This window comes from Dasypus novemcinctus, chromosome 25 (assembly GCF_030445035.2).
Source record: "Dasypus novemcinctus isolate mDasNov1 chromosome 25, mDasNov1.1.hap2, whole genome shotgun sequence".
NCBI classification, from domain to species: domain Eukaryota; kingdom Metazoa; phylum Chordata; class Mammalia; order Cingulata; family Dasypodidae; genus Dasypus; species Dasypus novemcinctus.
In genome coordinates this window covers 52,606-73,646 of record NC_080697.1, presented here as the reverse complement: position 1 = coordinate 73,646, position 21,041 = coordinate 52,606, and the positions used below count along the sequence as shown (strand labels likewise).

Sequence of the window (21,041 nt, the reverse complement as noted above, 5' to 3'; positions counted from 1 at the left end):
GTCAGCTTGGGAAGGAGGACAGTGTGGAGCTCACATCTCCTCTGATCTGGAGAGGAGCTATGAGGCCCTCTCTTCAATCTGACAGATGCTCCCATACCCCTTGTCTCCTGGCCTTGCACAGAGCGAGACACATGACTCTTGTCCATCACTGATTTCCATGCCTTAGCCACTCCTGGTACCACTTCTCTTGGGATTGTTTCTTCCATCCATTTGATTATAATGTGGTGGTGATTTCTATCCAAGTTGCATTATCTTGTTAAGTAACTTGAATATGTATTTGGCCTCATTCATTATGTTTTGATGTTACTAAGTTGGCTCTCAGAAAGGGTACCTTCTTACCCACTCCCCAATTCAGCAGTTCAATAACTACTAGAAGTTGTTGACCACCTACTAGAACTGGAGTCTGGACCTGTTTGACCCCAAGTCCAGGTTCTTTTCACTGTAGAGTGCTGCCTCTTTCTCTGGTTCCCTCAGATGAAAGATTGTTGAAATTCATTAATAGAAACAAGCTAACTAATTTAAATTCACTGTTAGGAAAAATCTCATTTTGCCTCCAGATTTTAGAAAAAATTCTAGAGAGCTAACAATATGCACAGCCCAAGTACACACAGAGGTTGACAGACAATAAAAAATGCATATCTGGAATGAGATAGCAGAAAAACAATTGCATATCAAGTGGGCATAGTTAAGGAAGTATCATTGAATAAATGAAGAATAAGAGGAAAAAGTAGAAAGAAATAGCCTTGCCATTTTTTAATAACAAAAAAAAATCTAAACATGTTTAAAGAAAATTCACGTGTTAAGGAATAAAATAATTTAAAACATTGGTCTGCCTTTAGGTTTTAGCATGCCACCTACAGAATTAAAGAAAGAACATTCACAGTATGTGACAAGTTGTATTATACTAGTAATTGCTCTTCCCAGCCTTACTGTCTGAAATTCAGCAGTGTCCTCTAATCTCAGAAATAAAATTTGAGACACTTATTGGGTACTTGAAACATTAAAGATAAACACAGCTCTAAGTTGGGTCACAGAATATCTTTAAGCAGTTGTGATACAATCCAGGTACAAATAGATCTCTAGAAATGACTGAACACGTGACCAACCTCAGACCAATGGTGAGCAGTCCTTTTGTTTGCTGTGTTATTAATTTCTGGATAACATATCACTCCAAAATTTAGTGGTTTAAAACAACAAGCCACATGATCTCACACTATCTGTGAACCAGGAATTTGGCAGCAGCTTGGCCAGTGGTTCTGTCTCTAAGTTCCTCAGGAGGCTTCAGGCCTGATGTGGGCTGGGGCTGCTGAATGATTTGCTTCCATGGTGGCTCCTCACATAGTTGGCAGATTCATGCCAGCTGTTGGCTGGAAGCCTTGGCTCCTAATCTCTGGGCCTCTCCAGAGGCTGCTTCAGTGTCCTCAACAGTGTCCTCAACATGTGTCACAACATGGTAGCTGTGGCAATTTGGTGTTTTTTATGAATTCCAAAAAGAGATATTGATTATGGTTGTGAACTGGTCTGTTCCTCTGGGCATGATAACCCTTGATTGTATTGAATTCAGAGGTTTCACTTTTACTTTATTAAATCAAGATTGGGGCTTTGTTTTGACCAGGTCATTAGGGCGTGAAGGGTTGGGTCTCCACTCCCTTGGTGGGCTATATAAATGGACACTCAATCAAAAACATGGACGTAGATACTCAGAAGAACACAGGGAAAGAGCGACAGCTCCATAGACACAGCAGAGGCCCTGTGAAGAGAGAAGACCAATTCACCTGATAGTTTACAGCTGACCTTGTGTAAAAAACAGAGCGGCTGAGCCAGAAAGAATTGAGTCCTGGAAAGAGAAGAGACTTATACCAGCCTACAGCTGAGATCAGAAGAAGCTGGACCCATGGAACTTTAAGAGAAAGAAGAAGGCTGAACCCTCACAGATATCATCTGCCATCTTGTTTCACTATGTAGAAAGAGATTTTGGTGAGGAAGTAACTTTGAGTTGGACTCTTAGAACCTTGTAACTGTAAGCTTCCACCCCAAATAAATACTTTTTATAAAATCTAAACAATTTCTGGTACTTTGCAGCAGCACCCCTTCTGGCTGATGAATATAGAATTTGGTACCAAGAAGTGGGGTGGTGCTTTTGCAATTACCAAAATGCTGGCATGGTTTTAAAAATGGACAAGGGGTACTTTTTTTTGGAGGACTAGTGTGATACTTGATAGAAAAGGCCTAGATTGCTTTGAAGAAACTGTTAGTAGGAATATGGATCTTAAAGAGACTTTTGATGAGGCCTTAGAAGTAAATGATGAGGGAAACGGACTTGGCCCAGTGGTAAGGGCTTCTGTCTACCACATGGGAGGTCCGCAGTTCAAACCCCGGGCCTCCCTGACCCGTGTGGAGCTGGCCCATGCACAGTGCTGATGCGCGCAAGGGGTGCCCTGCCACGCAGGGGTGTCCCCTGTGTAGGGGAGCCCCACGTGCAAGGAGTGCACCCGTAAGGAGAGCCGCCCAGCACAAAAGAAAGTGCAGCCTGCCCAGGAATGGAGCCGCCCACACTTCCTGTGCCGCTGACAACAACAGAAGTGGACAAAAGAAACAAGATGCAGCAAATAGACACAGAGAACAGACAACCGGGGGAGGGGAGGGGAATTAAATAAATAAATAAATCTTTTTTTTAAAAAAAGAAGAAGAAGTAAATGATGAAACTATTATTGGAACCTGGAAGAAAGGTGATCCATGTTTTAAAATTGCATAGAACTTAGCAAGATTGCCTCCCAATGTTATATGGATGGCAAAATTTGAAAATTATGAGCTTGGACATTTAGCTGAAGAGCTTTCCAAAGTAAGCTTGGAGAATGCAGCTTGGCTTCTCCTTGTAGCTTGTGGCAAAATGCTAGATGGGAGAGATAAGCTAATAACTGAATCATTGAGCACAACCAAACCAGAAACCAATTCCAGAAATTTCAAGCTTCTGAAAATCAAGTGCACAGATGATAGTGTCCCATTTGAGGAATTACCTAGATTTGGAATTTGTAAGACAGGATTGAAAATGCAGCTTTCCAAGAAGGACTTGTGGAAAGTCTTACTGTCTGATGGCTTGGACCCCTGCTTCCTGCGTGCTAAACCAACAAGCTTTGTGCAAGAGTTGTGTGAACAAAACCACTGTCATCCTGGACTAAAAAGGATATGGAGGGGTGGTATGGAAGGGAAAATGGCTATAAGAAGTAAACCATGAGGTCTGGAATTAAGATATCTCCTTGGACCAAGAGACAGATCCCACCCATGTGTACAGAAGGTGAGTTTGCTCTAGCATTTGAAGAAGGTAGGTGTTCCTGCCTGCTGTTCAGGGAGAGTTTTGTCACCCCAGGCTGTAGAGAGTGTGGAGCATATTCACCAAGGGTTGGGAGAATAAGGTTGACACCCCATAAGTTTGAGAGGGGTGATCTGTCCCCTATGGATTAGGGAAGGCCAAGTTGTCAACTCTTTGCTCTGAGAAAGTTGAGCCTGTACACCAGAGATTAGGAAGAATGTTGTCTCCACCTCACTGTACTAAGGGGGTTGAGATTCTACCACAGAGATTGGGTAAATTATGACCATCACTCCCAGAGTTCTTGGAGGGTAAGTTCTGGAGCTTGGTTGCCACCCAGATGCTTGATGAGGGTGGAACCAAGAAAATGGCTGTTGGGCAAACCTGTGAAAAGGGTGAGTCCCCATGAGAGAAGAAACCATCATCTTGAGAATGGCTCTCAGGCTTTGAAATCTAATGAAGAATGCCCTGCAGGTTTTCAAAGCTGTAGGGGACCGGTGACACATGCTTCCCTCCAAAATTCTCCTTATGTTAATGCAAATATATATCCTTTGTCTGTCCCTTGTATATTGAAAGTAGACAAATTGTTTTGTATGGCTCACAGGTCTACAGCCAGAGAGGACTTTACCCCCAAAAAAACCTGTATTTATAAAACAGTGATGTGATTTTGTACTTAGCATTTCTGACTGAAAGGATTTAAGGTTTTTTGAATATTGTAATGTCTTTTTTGGAATTCAGAGGATGGAGTGTTCCAGTTTGATATTATTTATGAATTCCAAAAAGAGATATTGATTATGGTTGTGAACTTGTCTCTTCCTCTGGGCATGATACCCCTTTGATTGTATTGAATTCAGAGGTTTCACTTTTAGTTTATTAAATCAAGATTGGATCTTTGATTTGACCGAGTCATTAGAGTGTGCAGGGTTGGGCTATATAAACAGACACTCAATCAAGAACACAGAAGTGGATACACAAAAAAAAACCCAGAGGAAGAGAGACAGCTCCATAGATAGAGCAGAGGCCCCAGGAAGAGATGAACCATTTGCCTGACATAGTTTACAGCTGACCTTGCGAAAAGACCAGAGCAACTGAGCCAGAAAGATATGAACCCTGGAAAGAAAGACAAGCCTTATGCCAGCCTACAGATGAGATCAGAAGAAGCAGGACCCATGGAGCTTGAAGAGAAAGAGGAAGGCTGAACCCTCACAGATGTCACCCACCATCTTGCTTCAACAAGTGGCAACAGAATTTGATAAGGAAGTTGAATTGGACTCTTTAGGGCCTTGTAACTGTAAGCTTCCACCCCAAATAAATACACTTTATAAAAACCAACATTTCTCTGGTACTTTACATTAGCACCCCTTTGGGCTGAAGAATATAGCTAACTTCCTCCAGAGCAGGGAGTTCAAGAGAGAGCCAGGTGGAAGCCATGACTCCTTTTATGACCTAGCCTTGAAAGTCACTCTGATAATTTCTGCCATGTCCTACTGGTTAAACAGGTCAGCCCTATGCAGAAAGAAGGGGACCGTATGGGGGTGAAAACCAGGTAGTGAGGATCATTGGGGCCATCTCGGAAATTGGCTACCACACTCCAAGGCAAAGGTTGGTGTAAACAACTTCAACTGCCTTCATTTCCTTCACAAATTGCTAGAATATGTTTTTATTATTGAATTAAATTAAATTCATCAAATATATTAAATATTTCCCTAAAGAAACTTCAATACTTACATGGCATGGGATACCAATAATTTTTTTAAGAAATATGAAAATATATGGCATTTTCATCCTGGAACAGGGCAAGTGTGAACAAAGAAGCAGTCTCTCTATGGATAATGCAGAAATTCAGTCAATACCCGAGGAATTTTTTTTTTCTTTAGTGAGAATTACTTTGCTTGTAGACAGTACCAAAATATCAGTTGCTAGTTTTTGGTTCTGCTTTGACTCTTTGCTTAACAAAAATTTATTCTTTTAATAACTTTTACTGTAGTTTGCTATCTGATGATGATGATGATAATCATAATAATCATAACAACAATAATAATATCAGTGTAATGGCAGCAGCTACCCATTGCCTCCTAAATTTCAATTGTCTTCCACTCAGTCCTTCCAGCTAGTGCCAATACACTCACACACCCAGGCTAGTTTTAAAAATAAAGATACTTTCCTAAATCCCAGGTCACATCCTTCTCCCTTCCATAGCCCAGATTCTAGAAAGACTTTTTCCACATTTTCTGGCTTCTTTCTTAACTTCTCTCCTTCCTCAAATCACAGTCCTTAGAGTTTAACCCCCACCATTCCACCGAAACCGTTGTTGCTAAATTCATCACCAACTTCCCTTCCATGTTCCAATGACCTCTCAGATACACAGGATCCTGTTGACCTTTCCCTCCAGCTTGAAGAGTTCTTCATCTTCTGTTCCCCATTGCATTGTATTCCCTTCCCTTTCTTCTTGGGGTCTCTTATAGCCCTTGGAATTCTCTCTTCTGGTCTCCTCAGCTCACTCCATGAGGACTTTAGTTTCCATCCTTATGATGAGAAGGCCTAAAACACAAACAAGGTTTTCCACACTCATCCACCCAGTGAGCATCTCCTGTTGGGTGGTCCTCAGACTCATCATCAAACTCAATGAAACCTAAGTTGAACTAGTTACCTTCTACAACAAGCTCTTTTAGGCCTGTACAAACCCAGGTTTCTGAATCCCATAGCTTAGCCAAAAACTGGATCTTCACCCTCAATGCTTCCCTCCCCTATACCCCTTTTCCCCCCAACATTGAATTACTGAAGATGGCTGGTTAATTCTCACACCTCAATATCTCAATATCTCAGTTTCCCCACATTTGAGACCTCCCCACAGGCTCTCTTGTATTACTGGGATACTGTTCTAAGGGAACCTACTGCCTCCAGGTTTCTGCAGCCAGAGAGATCTGATCAATTCTGGGTGAATTTCCATTCTTGGGCCACCCCATAGCACACTGTGCTTCCTCTGCCATAATCCATTGTACATAACATCTCCATTGCCTTCTTCCTTTTTCAGTCTCCCTGCTACAGAGTGACCTCTAACCCAACTTTAGACCTCTGCAACCAGCCTGTCTGAACCCCAAACTGCCAGTAGGACTTTCAGGTTTCTTTATATGGCCTTACCCAAACTGCAAACCTGTGTGGGAAACCTTGCAGTGCACACCTGGGCGCTCGGTTTCCCTTCTCTGTCCCCATGCTTCTCCACCCATGTGGGCTCACTGCCCTGTCATTTCCTTGGAGGACTCCTTGGCCTGCACAGTCTAAACCACCCCTGCTCTTGCCTCTCATGCCACTTGGTCGTTTTCCTCTCTTGCACTTACTGTCATTTGTAATTGGACATTGGTTGTTGTCCTTATTTCTTTCATTCCTCACTCCAACTAAATGCTGAACTTTAGGAAGATGCACCATGTCTGCTCTGTGCTGGCAGGAAGGAAGCACTAGTTAAGGAGTCTTTGTTCAAGGAAAAGGCCCATTTTAAGGCCTTTCATTGTTTTGTTCTTTCCTGTTTTCAGAATTCTTACATCATAAATTCATGTAACAAGGCACATAGAAAGATATGTTCAGTTGATCATTTAGATTGTGGCAGTGTAATGAAACACGAGGAGGGGAAACACACAATCCAGAAAAGGAGGGGCAGGGACAAGACTGAGGGGAAGGAAGGGGTCAACAAGAATGGCTTAGGAATGGAGAAAGCCACATGGCTTAACATCAAAAAAAGTAAAATTGCGGGCAAGTTTATCAGAATGTTATACATCCTCTATCCAGGGAAATGGCATGTGGCATATTTTTCTTATGAAAATATAAAGATAAAATGTGAAGAAGCATACTTTTTTAAAGGAAAAATGATCACCATTTCTTAATGACGATAACCTTGCAAGCACTGCCAATTCCCCTTTCTTCTCACAGCATCTTGTACGCTGACATTGTGGGCTTCACCCGCCTGGCCAGTGACTGCTCCCCAGGAGAACTCGTCCACATGCTGAACGAACTCTTCGGAAAGTTTGATCAAATTGCAAAGGTGAGCATCACGTGTTGCCTTCTACCTTGAGGGTATACAAAATCTTGACTTACTTTTGCCCCATTTTCTTATCAAATTTTTATTTTTCATGACAGCATCCTTTAAGAATGCTACAAAATTCTTGGGTTTATATGCTGTTGAATCCTGAAAAGTCACAAACCTGTGTTAGGTGTGAGAAATGCCATGTGATACAATAATCTCATGTCTTCATCTATTTTTAACACTTGTACTTACATATTAATTCAGCATACACTCATGATGAGGAAATTCAATGTGCGCCTCTCTCTGCACTATGCTGTGTGGAGTTTCTCTTTCAGGCATTTGCATGGGAAGGAGCTGGTAAATGCTTTCCTGGCACTGAGCTACAACCACCACGTGTTCATACTGTTATGCAGTGCTTTGGAAGAACCCTTGAAATCGGATTCCTGTGGGTCCCCCAAAAAGCCATGTCCAAGTCTTAATGCCCCATCTCCTGGCGTGACCTCATGTAAAAATAGGGTCTTGAAGATGTGACTAGTTAAAATGAAGCTGTTAGTGGGCACTAATCCAGGATGAATGGTAGCCTTAGAAGAAGGCAAGTAGGAGCCCAGACAGACTCAGGGCAAAGGCCCTGTGACACGAGGCAGAGGAAGAAGTGCTGCAGCTTCAAGCTACAGAGCAACGAGGAGGACGGGCCACTGCCAGCAGCCAGGAGGAAGGGAGCAAGCATCATCCTCCCCACACCCCCAGAACTGGGAGACAGTAAATTCCTGTCATTGGAGTCACGCAGTCTGAAGGCCTTCATCACAGTAGCCCTAGAAAGCTCAGACAAATATGGACTGCTTCTATCTAAACCTGTGACTTGCTATGGCCTCGTTTTTGTTCCTTGACCCTGTGACATTTGACCAAAAGTACTGAGGTCCGTGTTTGCCATTCGTTTATGGGAAATTTCAGCCCAGGGAAAGAAGACAAGTCATTGAAAACCACACTGGCCTTTACTTACTGGGGCTTCTATGGATTCTGGTGGGAATACTGACGAGAAAAAATTTCTCTTCCTCACCAATCCTTCACTTCTCATAAAAGATGTCCAGTTGGCTTACTCCTTTTTATGGACTGTTCCAACCTAAAATACTTCATTAATCTAAAATTGGCTATTTATGTAAGGAAGAGGTGGTCATGAATTTAGGTCATCCTGAGATTTTGTTCACTTCTCAAGAATACGGGATGTTCTGGCCAAGCCTCCGGGGATGAAGTCTAGCTTGTATATGTTTCCACAATCATTCTTTGTCAGGTTCCCCAAGCAGCACCTTAGGCTTTCCAACTTGCTAATTAAAACATCACTATGAGCACAGCTCTACTTCCTTCCTTTACCAAGCCATAGCCAGGGGTTGAGTTTTATGGGTGCACATCTACAGAAAAAGGAAAGTTGACATTTAAATTACATCATGAAAGTTTGAAGTAATCAAAGGTCATTTTTGTTGGACTCCTGGGTCGCGAGGAAGAAACACCCAGTCTGTTCAACAGGGTTGACAGTGTCGGTGACCCCATGTCTGCATGGACTTTAACGTCAGCAGTGCTGCCTCCCAGAATCTGCCTGGACTCCAGGGTGTGAAAGAGTCCTTAGCAGCCTCCAGCCACATCCACCCCTTCCACACTCTCACACACGCACACACACACACTCTTTCTTTCTCTCACCCTGTAGGGCAATTATCGTTGAATTTTGGGTCTACAGATGATCACAGTGAAGATTTCAAGAAGGCCTCATGGCAGCAAATCCCCCTCTGCCCAAACCCTACAGGCCATGGGAGTTTGAGGGACAAATATCTTCCTTTTCATCATAACCAGGACGGGGCAAAGTTTCCCCGCCTCCTGCCACTGTTCTTCATCTGGGTCTTTCCTTGACTACTTGCTGGTACACTCTTCTTCATCACTGTATAGGAAGGTCAGGCATCAGCTGAGTCTGGCCTAGGGCAACCTGGTCCAGCCATGGGCAGTCAAAGGAGCCAGCGTGCTTCAGACATCAGTTCACAGCTACGAGTTAAATAAAATGGGGAAGGAGAACATTATAAGCACACAGATGGCCCAGTCCATTGAGTGAACACGATATAAAGAAAATAAAATCATTAAAATCATTGTCCATTGATTTGATGTTATAAATAAACCCTGATGTGTTCTAGACTCAATATATCCATTTAGCAAATATGGGGGGCGCATACTAATAAGCAATTGTTCCTTTGCCTTTTTATTACTTATAATATTGTTATTAGGTATTACTAAGTGCATCATATATAGTTCCATTAATAAGCATGAACTATATTGTAAATTGTGGGCTCCCTGTCAGACAGGGAGAAAAAGGCACAAAAGCTTCAGCAAACCTATCCCATGCTTAAGAATAAGAAGACATATATTCATTTTAGTTTTTCAGATTAATTCAGTCCATACATAAACTTTTGTTGTTATTAGAGGGAAAATTTTGTTTTGCATATCTTTGATTTTTCATTACTTTTCGTGAATACTCCATAAGTTGGTTGAAAAGGTTAGAAACTGATTGACATACATGAATACTATAAGCCTAAATATTTTAAGTACGACCCAGAGAAGAAAAGTAATGAAGGGTTATAATAAAATGCGTTAACCTAAGATCAGCATGAAGTTTAATCACTTGGCAATGTTGAAAGGCTGTTTATTAGATTTTGGAGATGGTTCTAAGAAGCTACATGCCTGCAGGTAAGAATCTGCCTCAGCTTTAAAATAAATGAAGAAAAACCATGAACATTGTAAGGGAAGACATAGAATTTCAATTCAAAATGAGTTCTGCTGGCCATTTCCCACCCCAAAAAATTCTTCTCTGGTTTTCTGTGTTTGTTCTCAGCATCAATGTTTAGAGAAAGATCTTTCCATTAAACTCCTCTGCTCCTATTAGGTGTAAATCATTTTAGAGCATCTTGTCTGCATTCCCTTTCTTCCACTTTCATTTATTTTTCTGGCTTCAGCAAATGTTTTACGGGTGAGGGTAGCTCATCCAATTGGAGAATGGCAGGAAACCCAACTCATTCTCATTTCTCTGTCCCTACCAGCTCTAAGGCCCATAGAGGGTCAGTAGATCTAGCGTTTGATGAGACTTGGTACACCTAAATCATTGCACAAGTGCTTAATGGGACTGAAACTCTATGATTTCTTCTTCCAGGAGAATGAATGTATGAGAATAAAAATTTTAGGAGACTGCTACTACTGTGTGTCTGGACTCCCCATATCTCTTCCTAACCATGCCAAGAACTGTGTGAAAATGGGCTTGGACATGTGTGAAGCCATAAAGTAAGTGTAATGTTCATTAAGTTATCTTGAACCATATCTCAATTCTAAACTGTAATTCTCACCTGCACTGTTCCATATTCCTGGCTACTGGCACTAAGTATATTATTGTTCATATGAATATAAATGCAGAGAGACCCATTTGTTGGTGTGTCATTGACTTAGGCCAGAAGAAGAGCTTTGTGTTTTATGTTATTATTATTACTACCTTCAGATGACAGCAAAACTGAGGTAGGACCCTATGGGGGGACCATTTGGTTGGTTTTAAAGGTGATAACTTTTTATTTGAGTGTCTCCTTTGGTCTTAAAGGGAAGATACCTGCTTTCTTATCATCTCTATTGATGCCTGGCAGATAACATGGCTGTACATCTGTTAAAGGAGATGAGATAATTTTCAGCATCAAACTGAAATTAATTTGAAAATCCTATCCAAAATCTCTTTGTCTAGTTAAAACTGCTCGGCTCTGTGAATTTAGTTTCCAGTTTTATCTATATGTTTCTTGCATTGTATATGTTGTTTCCTTCTGTATTAGTCAGCCAAAGGAAGGTTGATGCAAAATACCAGAAATCTGTTGGCTTTTATAAAAGGTATTGATTTTAGAAGATGACAGTTACCAGGCCATAAAGCATAAGTTCCTTCTCTCACCAAAATCTCTTGCCACATGCTGGAGCAAGATGGCTGCCTATGGCTGCCAGGGTTCAGGCTTCCTCTTCTTTAGGCTCCACGGTCCCAGCTTCTTCCAATCTCAGCAGTAGGCTGGGGTAAGTCTTGTCTCTGTCCCAGGGCCTTTTTCTCTCCGGTCTCAGCTGTTCTGTTCTCTCCACAAGGTCAGCTCTGAACTATCAGGCAAACGGCTCGTCTCTCTTCCCAGGCCTCTGCCGCATCTAACATTCCTGCTTCTCTGTGTGCTTACTTCCTGGGCTGCAACTCAAAACTCCCACCTCCCTTCTCTATGGTAGGATTAATCATTATTTAATTAAGTAAAAGTGAAACCCCCAAATCCATTATAATCTAATATGCCCAGTGGAAAAGACCCGTTCACAAACATAATTCAATTTCTTTTTTAGAATTCATCAATAATGCCAAACTGCTACACCGTCTATGTAAGTCTAGAAATTGGCTGACGTAGAATAATGTTCTCCTTCCATGCCAGCCCATTCAGAAGCTGAGCGTCTCATGAAGAACTGGAGTGAATTTTCTCTCCCCACTCCTCATTCTACCCCCTTCCCAGGGACTCAGGGAAGACCCCCTCATGGCTTTTATAAAAGATAGCCCTTCTCTAATCATTTTGTCCAAGGATCATCATATTTGCCAAATGCCATTCGGATTCTTTCATGTATACAAATCAATGAATAAAAGCAGCTATCCTGGGGTTGCCTGTCTCACCTACTTTCTCAAACATATCTGTGTCAATTTTGATTAAAAACGAGATCCCCCTCTTGCAAAAAAAAAAAAACTATAATGTTATCATAACCATTGACAAGTACAGGGTAAAAATATAAGGTAAAAAGTTAATTTGCCATGGTGTCTCCTTCTTTAGTGATGCCTTTCTTAGAAGCCGGAATAATCTTATAAATGATTGAGCTGATTGCATGATTTAGGGATTTTAGTTGATTGGATTTTTTTATTGTCTCTTCAATTCCTTGGTTGCACCCCGTCCTCTGTTTCCATTTTTGGTCTGAGCTGGGTTGGAATCAAGTGATCCATGTTCCATTTCCTTATCTCAGGATTAGACCCCATAGAGCTTTAAGGAGGAAGCAGCCAGTCAAGTTGTCCCTGGGGTTGGCCCTCCGTGTGCTGGCCTCGGGCTGAGAGTGACTCCCAGGCTTAAAGGGGGTTCCAGTGTTGCCCAGAAGAGCTACGAAAGCCCCCCAGTCCCAGCCCACTGCCCCAGGATTTCCCAGATGAGTCTGAGGGACCTGGTGTGCCAGCTCTACTACCTCAGGAGCAGTGACCATCACTGCAGGGTGTGTGGGAAAACTCAGCACAGGGGGTGGGAGGGACATAAAGTGACTTTGAAGATGAGCCCCAATGGGGAGAGGTCAGTGCGGACACAATTTCCATATAATAAAATACATTGTGTGAGAAATCACCATGTTCTACTTGCTTCTTCCTATAATTAAATAATTTGTCTTCGCTGATACATAAAAATACATTTTACTTTATTTAAAAGGTAATGAAGTATCCACACTGAAGGTCTACATGTAGGTGATTTTGGTCTATGGAATTAACAACTGTTCTCAAATTCATAATCTTCCCCAGCACCCACCTTGGTGCTGGTTTCAAAGTGGGGTAAAAAAAAATGGGGAAGGCATCTTTCTTGATTTTCTTTTTAAATGCATGTGGGGAAGATTTTATGAAAGGCAAAAGTGTGTACATCAATAACATATTGGATTAATTAATTGACCTTTTACTGAAGTTTAATTTCTCCTTTTGAATCAACTAATTGTTTTCAAGTTCCCTTATGTTTATATTATTCCAAGGAGTTGAAGAGCTTTTAGAGCAAAGAATTCTCACATTTTGTCCACTGGCATTTTACCAGTAATATCTTAACATTTCTAGAATCTTTGTACTGTCACCAGATTTGAGAAAAGTTTCCAGAATTCTTATTACTCAGCTTTACGTACTCACTTACTTGCTTACTTTATTTACTTACCTATTTATTTATTTTTAGCAGGTACTGAGTATCAACCCCAGGACCTCATATATGAGAAGCAGGCACTCAACTACTTAAGCTACTTCTATTCTAAGCTTAAGTTTTAAATCAGGCAATGGCTGTGAGGCCCTATGATCTGTCACTCATTGATCAAAAGACTCCCATTTCACCTCTATTATATGGCACCTGTTCAGCTCTAGTATGGCTGATAAGGCAATCAATAAATACATGTTGTTATATTACATCCCCCAATAAAGAGCAGTATATCAGTCAGAATTCTCCAGAGAATCAGGAAAAGAACAAAACTAAACAGAACATGTATTTTTAAGGAATTCACTTACACAATTGTGGGGGCTGGTAAGTCTGAATTTTGCAGGGGCAGGTCAGCAGGCTGGAAGTTGATGTTGAAGTCTTGAGTTAAAATTTCTTTTTGGAACCCTTGGTTCTTGTTTTCAGGTCTTCCAGCTAATTGGCTAAGGCCCACCCATTTTACCAAGGGTCACCTGCTTTACTTAAGATCACCTTACGGTAGCTGCTAATCCCATCTGTGAAGCCTTCACGGCAACTTCCAGGCCAGTATTTGACCAAACGCCCGGTCACCACAGTCTGATCAAGTTGACACATCAGTTACCCATCACAGTGACAGAAAGGACAAGTTCCAGGATTCTTGATCCATTCTCTTTTATATACAAGACAAGAATCTGCTGTCCTATTTATGGGATCGTAAAGTGGGGATGAGTAGGAATTGGAATTTTTTAGCCTGCCGAGGAGAAAGAGGAAACCTGTCACTTGGATTTTTTCAGGGTATCTCAGGTTTTTCATAGGAACCGGGAAGTGAGTCAAAGAACAAGTTTGCCTGCTTTTTTTCCCCTTCCATGTTTGATTTTCCACCCGTATTTGGCATCCCATTCCCTGCTAGCTAAGGCCCCCTCTACAGAAGCTTTTCAGCTCCATGTGAAGCAATATTGGAATATTCCCAATGCTTGGAGAGATTATTTTGCTGGCATGAACTTGAAAATATTTTCATTTAAGGAAGTTATAGTCATGAGCCTAATTTTACAAGTGATGAAGATTTCTCTAAACTACAAATTTATCTACTAATGTTTCAGGCTTTAAGCAATGATTTCAGCATTTCTCTATAGCTCATTCAGATTGTATCCTGTGGCCAAACAGGTCATTTGAACCCCTGATCAATTCATTTTTCTAAAAAAAAAAACAAAACACGATGATTGTTGTAAAGAGAGAATTTCTTCCTCAGTCAATTCTGTCCAAACGGCCAGGCCAAGAGTGTGTTGCCCTCCTTTTACCTTTCCCTCTCGGCTCTTTACTGATTCTATTTGTGTGAACAGAGATGCTGTGTGGTTGCAACTATTCTCCTTAACAGATTAAGAACAATCACAAGTTCTGTGATAAAGATAATCTCTCCCAACAGCAGAAGCACAGTAATCCTCCAAAAGTGACCCCATCAATTAGTAGACTTGTGTGGGGTGTAGACCCTGCCCCAGGCAGGGAACCCTTTGCTGGGTGTACACATACGTCGGACGTGGCCTGTGTCCTCATGGGGCTGATGCTCAGAGCAGAGGAGCACCCACAGGCGTGGTACCCGCTCTCAGGGTGACTGGGGGCTGGGAGGCACCTACATCTGCCTAGACAGGGGGAGCCCAGCAAGCGTCCAGGGTGAGGCCATTGCTGAGCCCCCGAGGGAAGCTGACTGGGTGGCGTCCACGTGCCTGGACGGATGGGGAGGCTGGGGGGTGGGCGGCAGGGAGGGGGCGGGGAGCAGGAGGAGTGGCATCTTGAGCAAAGGCCCATCGGAGGAGCAGGTGGAGCTGGCACAGTCCCCGCACTCACTGGTGGTGCAGGGCAGAGGGCAGGAGGTGGCCTGGGGCTCCCGCTGCTTGACTGGAGAGCACTCAGAGGGTTTGGATGAGTCACATGAGGTCAAAGAGGTTGATGCCATTTTCAAAAAATTAGGGAAGATTGAGAGAGAGAGAGAGATGGAGGGGGGAAGGTAGGAAGGAGGTGAGAGGAGGGAGGGAGGGAGGACTTCATTGGGCTCTGTTTGATGAGGCAGGGGTATGGTCCTAAATTTATTTTAAAGATATTTTTAATTAGTTTCTTTTTAATGATACCTATGCATTATTAAACCAAAGAGTAATTTTTCCTTCTTCATTCAAGAATGAGCATAACTGAAAAGCTTAAACCTCATGGTAATTTTCTTTAAATCCCTATCCAGGCTAATCTCACAAATGTGCCAGAGTGTTCTTTTATCAGCAGAAACACCTGTTGGGAATTGATATTGTGCTAAACACCAGAATTACAAATGGCTCCCAATACCAAAACCTTTTCTGGTGTGGAGGCTCATGGCAGGTCAAGGTCCAACAGTTCTAGCCTGGGAGCACAGAGCAGGTGCGAGCCGGGAGAAGGTCTTGATGCACATTGGGTGAAAACCTAGAGATGACAGCTGAGACACTGCCTTGTCTTGGTTCCTGGGCCCCTCTGGCTTTATTGGCCACAGCCTGAGAGTGTCTGCTTTTATCTGGAAGCAAGAGGAAAGAAGAGCCCTTTCTCTTGCCTCGTAGCAGTAATCTTGTGCTGCAGAAGAAATTCACGGAAGTGTTTTGACAGTCTGAGAAATCTTTTATTTTTTTTTAAGATTTATTTATTTTATTTAACTCCCCCCCCTCCCCCTGTTGTCTCTTCTCTGTGTCTATTTGCTGCGTCTTGTTTCTTTGTCCGCTTCTGTTGTCATCAGCGGCATGGGAAGTGTGGGTGGCGCCATTCCTGGGCAGGCTGCACTTTCTTTTGTGCTGGGCAGCTCTCCTTATGGGTGCACTCCTTGCGTGTGGGGCTCCCCTATGCGGGGGACACCCCTGTTTGGCACGGCACTCCTTGCGCGCATCAGCACTGCGCATGGACCAGTTCCACATGGGTCAAGGAGGCCCAGGGTTTGAACCGCGGACCTCCCAGGTGGTAGACGGACGCCCTAACCACTGGGCCAAGTCCGTTTCCCAGTCTGAGAAATCTTAACGTAGAAATAAGCCGGGAAACTTGATCACGAGTTAAAGAAGTGCTACCTGGATGGTGAATGCATCTTCTTTTTCCTTAGGAAGGTGAGGGATGCGACTGGAGTTGATATCAACATGCGTGTGGGAGTGCATTCTGGGAATGTCCTCTGTGGCGTCATCGGTCTGCAGAAGTGGCAGTATGATGTGTGGTCACATGATGTCACCTTGGCCAACCACATGGAAGCTGGAGGCATCCCAGGGTAAGGCAGGGCATTGGGTTCCTCTCTTCACCCCAGCAGCAAGATGGCAGGCTGACCACTGACTGCCCAATCTTCATCACTTCATCACTTCCCATTACTAGCAAGCTACTCACACCCAGTGGTCCCTTAGATGAATCAAACATGAACACTCAATCCCTGACTCCACCACCCCCATGACCAAGGGTCAAAGGCAGTGGACCTCAAATGCTCATTATAGACTTTTACTTATTTTCAAATTTATTGATACAGAACTATGAATTAAAGATATCTCATCATGCAGTCCAGAAATAGGATTCCTCTGTTACTGGTGACCTCTGAAACCAATATTATTAAAGGGAGCAGATTGTATCTTCCATCTATGGTGAAATGGGGATTTTTTCAAACAAGAGAATTTTGATGCAAATGCTCAGATTTGGAGGAACATAAGAGCAAATGTTAAGAAAGAAAATCCATACTTTTCCAGCTCAAAACACTTGTTCAAATACCTTTGGCATGTTTTCACACTCAGCAATTCCATGCAATTGAATTTTATTTGCTCATGTCATGCAAATTCCTATGAGTGTGAAGAAAGTCCAAATATTAGTAGCTCCTAACCTCTAAAAGCATCTTCCCAAGTCATGGTCAATAGAATATAAGCTTTAATTGCACTCAAGAACATATCACAATGTTTCTTTTATTCAGGGTAAAATAGGTTATTTCTGAAATCACAAACAAACAGAAAATCTTAGTTCCTATTTATCCTTAAATCTGTATCTTGATTGTGCTATTAAATGGCATTTCAGACGTGTTCACATCTCTTCAGTCACCTTGGAGCACTTGAACGGAGCTTACAAAGTGGAGGAAGGAGATGGTGATGTCAGAGACCCATATTTAAAACAGCACCTGGTGAAAACCTATTTTGTCATCAACCCCAAGGTCAGTATTGATGCCAAGTGTTAGTGTATTGCTTTTAAGAGTTAAAAGGGAGAGGAGCAAATTTTATTGATGGGTGTTTTTAAAAAAAGAACCTTGATTTTCTGCTAGTTATTACCTCTCAAGGTATTTTAAATGCAACTGGAAGTTCATTTGTGGAAGAAATGTTTGTCATCACGAATTCAAATATTTATTAAAGAAGCAGTTGACCTGAGCCACTTGTCTGTGTGACGATGGCATCACAGTGAGTTGCTGGGCCGGTCGTTGTGCATGTTAGTTGGAGCTACTTCTGCAAACCTCACAGCAGGCATAGCCTGGAACGCCAGTGGTCAGGAAATTAAATAAAGAGAAGAGGTAAATTCCATCTAGGTCCTCAGAAGGCAAAAATCTAGGGCGGCGGACTTGGCCCAGTGGTTAGGGCATCCACCTACCACATGGGAGGTCAGCGGTTCAAACACCGGGCCTCCTTGGCCCGTGTGGAACTGGCCCACGTGCAGTGCTGATGCACGCAAGGAGTGCCATGCCACGCAGGGGGTCCCCGTGTAGGGGAGCCCCACGCTCAAGGAGTGTGCCCCATGAGGAGAGCCGCCCAGCGTGAAAGAAAGTGCAGCCTGCCCAGGAATGGCGCTGCCCACATGGAGAGCTGACTCAGCAAGATGATGCAACAAAAAGAAACACAGATTCCCATGCCGCTGACAACAACAGAAGCAGACAAAGAAGACGCAGCAAATAGACACAGAGAACAGACAACTGGGGTGGGAGGGGGAAGGGGAGAGAAATAAATAAATAAAATAAATCTTTAAAAAAAAAAAAGAAGGTAAAAATCTAATGAGATGAAATAGGATGAAAATATAAGAAATATAAGAATATAAGAAGAACTTGTTAAAAGACAAAGCAGTGTCACATATCCATTTGGATGTGTGTGCAGATGGATCCAGCTTCATCACCTAGGAGACGCTGGCCCTCTAACCCTAAGTATCCCACCAACACGAACCGGGAAGGGGCAACCCCTGACGGCTCACGCCATGGGGAAGGAGGCACTCTCTTTTGACTTTCCAAATTCCTGCCAAGGGGATATTATCAGTATACACAGATTAAGAATCTGAAATTCAGAGGGCTTAAGAAACTTCCCAAAGATCACACAGCTGATGAGTGGTGCAAAGAGCAAGAAAGACCTGTCAATGGTCACAACCAATATGAGAACACCGAGATCAATCTGTGGACTGTTACTCAGGGTAGCGCTCCTGAGAGCTTGAGTTTCACTGTTGGAGACAAACTTCCAAATGACTTGACAATTGATCTGAAGAGACAGGTGTGACAATGGAAAATCAGCCTGGGGGGCAGGGAGGGACTGAAAAATGTCTATACAGAGCACTGCCTGCAGGCCAAGGACTCAAAAGCACAGGTTCCTTGAAGTCCCTTCAGCATTAGAGAAACAGCCTCAAATCCCCTCCAGCCATCGCTTCAGAAAATACATCCCAGAAAAAGTTCCAACCAATCAGCTTACCCTGTTCACAACTTTAATTTATAAAATGCCCATTAAAATGGCTATTGTTTTTCCAAAGTTTTCATTGCCACTTCAGTCTTGCTATTTGCCTAAAGCCCTCTGCTCACACGGCTTGCTTCTCCCCAAAAGATACTGCAGAAATGAGGCAGGAAGCTGTAGAGAATGAACTGAGTGGTTTTAAAGCATCAGTGTGACCATGTAAAACTCTAGGGACGCGGGGGGCTTGGGGATGAGAAAGGGTCTAAGAGTGGGAGGCGCAGAGGTGCCTCTGCCATGCTCGCTCGATGACACTGTATTTCCTGCCCCAAGGGAGAACGCCGGAGTCCCCAGCACCTCTTCCGACCCCGCCACACCCTGGACGGGGCCAAGATGAGAGCCTCCGTGCGCATGACGCGGTACCTGGAGTCCTGGGGCGCCGCCAAGCCCTTTGCCCACCTGCATCACAGGGACAGCATGACCACTGAGAACGGCAAGATCAGCACCATGGTACGTCCCTCGCCAGGCCCCGGAGGACCCTGGGGCCCCGGGAAGCTGGGCACCCCCAGCCCAAGGGAGCCTTGTCTGCATTGCCCAGAGATGCTCTCGGCAGCAGCTGTCAGGGAGCGGCAGGGCAGCAAGCCACACAGGGAAGGACAGTGACCTTGAGTGGGTTTGCATGATGACTCCGTAGCCCAACGCAGCGATAGCACAACTGAGAACAGCAACTGAATACGGCTGACCTTGATTCTTTTTGTGTTTTTTCTTTTTTGCTATCATAAAGTAGAAAGCCTAGAGCATCTTAATAAAAAGACAAGGGCAGAATGTCCTTGGAGTTTGAGGAGCATTATCAAGACAGCGTCTTTGTTACCCAAATGCTCGGGCTGTTTGGGCAGCCAAGTACATTCAGTTGCTGTAGGTCCTTATTTACATAATTCCTCCTTCCAACATGGAGTAAAATGCCACAGCTCCTCACAGCAAGGACATAGGCATAAGATGGCTCAAATAGCGATGGAGAATAGGAAGACACATAGGAGGAGGAAAGAGTATGCAGCTAGATGCTTAGAACAATCCCAGTAGCATGGGTAGATTTTAAAATTCTGTCTCAGTAAAATTTCACACACAGAGGTCCGTTAGGGATGCAGCTGAGGGAAAAAAATGTAACGGTGCATAATTCTCCTTGGGTGCTGACAAGACGTGTACCAGGTTTTCAAGTGAACCTAAAGTTTTCCCGTTAGTGAACTGTGCAAGGACTTTATCAGGATGAAATGGGCGTTGTCTGATGTAAGAGGCAGCTGTACAGTGGGCCCAGTATTTCAGTGTTTCCTCCATCAGCCCTGGTCAAATCTGGGAGTGTATTGCTAAAACATTGCTCGAGGAAGCCATTTTTTCAGGCTCCTCCATCTCCATCTCCAGATGAGCTATGGGCATTCCAGAAGGCAGGGTCAATGTTATTCAAGAAGCTGTTTTGAATTAGCTCAGGATGTTAGAAAACTGCCTGCTTGAGCATTAGCTTCAGAATGTTCACCTTTACCTGCCACTGGCCTGTTGGTAGAATAGCAGTCTCAACTCTGAGGTGGGTGTCAGAATCACTCGGAGATTGATTCTGCGTTGCCCAAACACAGATCGCTGGGCACCACCTCCAGAAGTCCTGAGCCAGTAGGTCTTGGGTTGGGCTCTGGAATTGTTTCCAGCAAGTCCCCAGGTGATGCAGATGCTACTGCTCCAGGGATTACACTTTGAGAACCACTTCTGCAGAGACCCTTTGCCTCCCACCATCTGTGGGGCATCTGTTGCAAAGCTCCACAGCCTTCACCAGGCCTCCAAGGAGCAACAACGTCCCATGGGCCTTCCAGTTTCAGGGCACGTAGACTCACAGATGGGATCATTTCTCATAGCGTCTTTGAACTTCTGAAATGTCACTAAAACGAGTCCACAATTCCAGCTGAGTCTTAGTTGAAACTGAGGTATTCTTTCAAGCAGTAATTAGGAATTATGGCCATTTGCCTCTTTGATGTATGTCAACACAGAGGACGTCCACCTTCCTATTCGTGCAGAAAGGTCGATATCCAGGGCACATTAAGTCA

General features: G+C 43.4%; 1 protein-coding gene across 1 annotated transcript in view; it reads left to right on the top strand.

Annotated features, from left to right (window-relative positions):
* Window positions 1–21,041, top strand: part of LOC101415825 (adenylate cyclase type 2-like) — a 239,387-nt gene that overhangs the window by 174,284 nt on the left and 44,062 nt on the right. Inside the window, exons 5-9 of the mRNA XM_058287870.1 lie at window positions 7,232–7,343; window positions 10,510–10,637; window positions 16,401–16,559; window positions 17,342–17,474; window positions 19,288–19,464. Coding sequence (XP_058143853.1) covers window positions 7,232–7,343; window positions 10,510–10,637; window positions 16,401–16,559; window positions 17,342–17,474; window positions 19,288–19,464 — 709 coding nt within the window. The remainder of the gene's footprint in view (window positions 1–7,231; window positions 7,344–10,509; window positions 10,638–16,400; window positions 16,560–17,341; window positions 17,475–19,287; window positions 19,465–21,041) is intronic.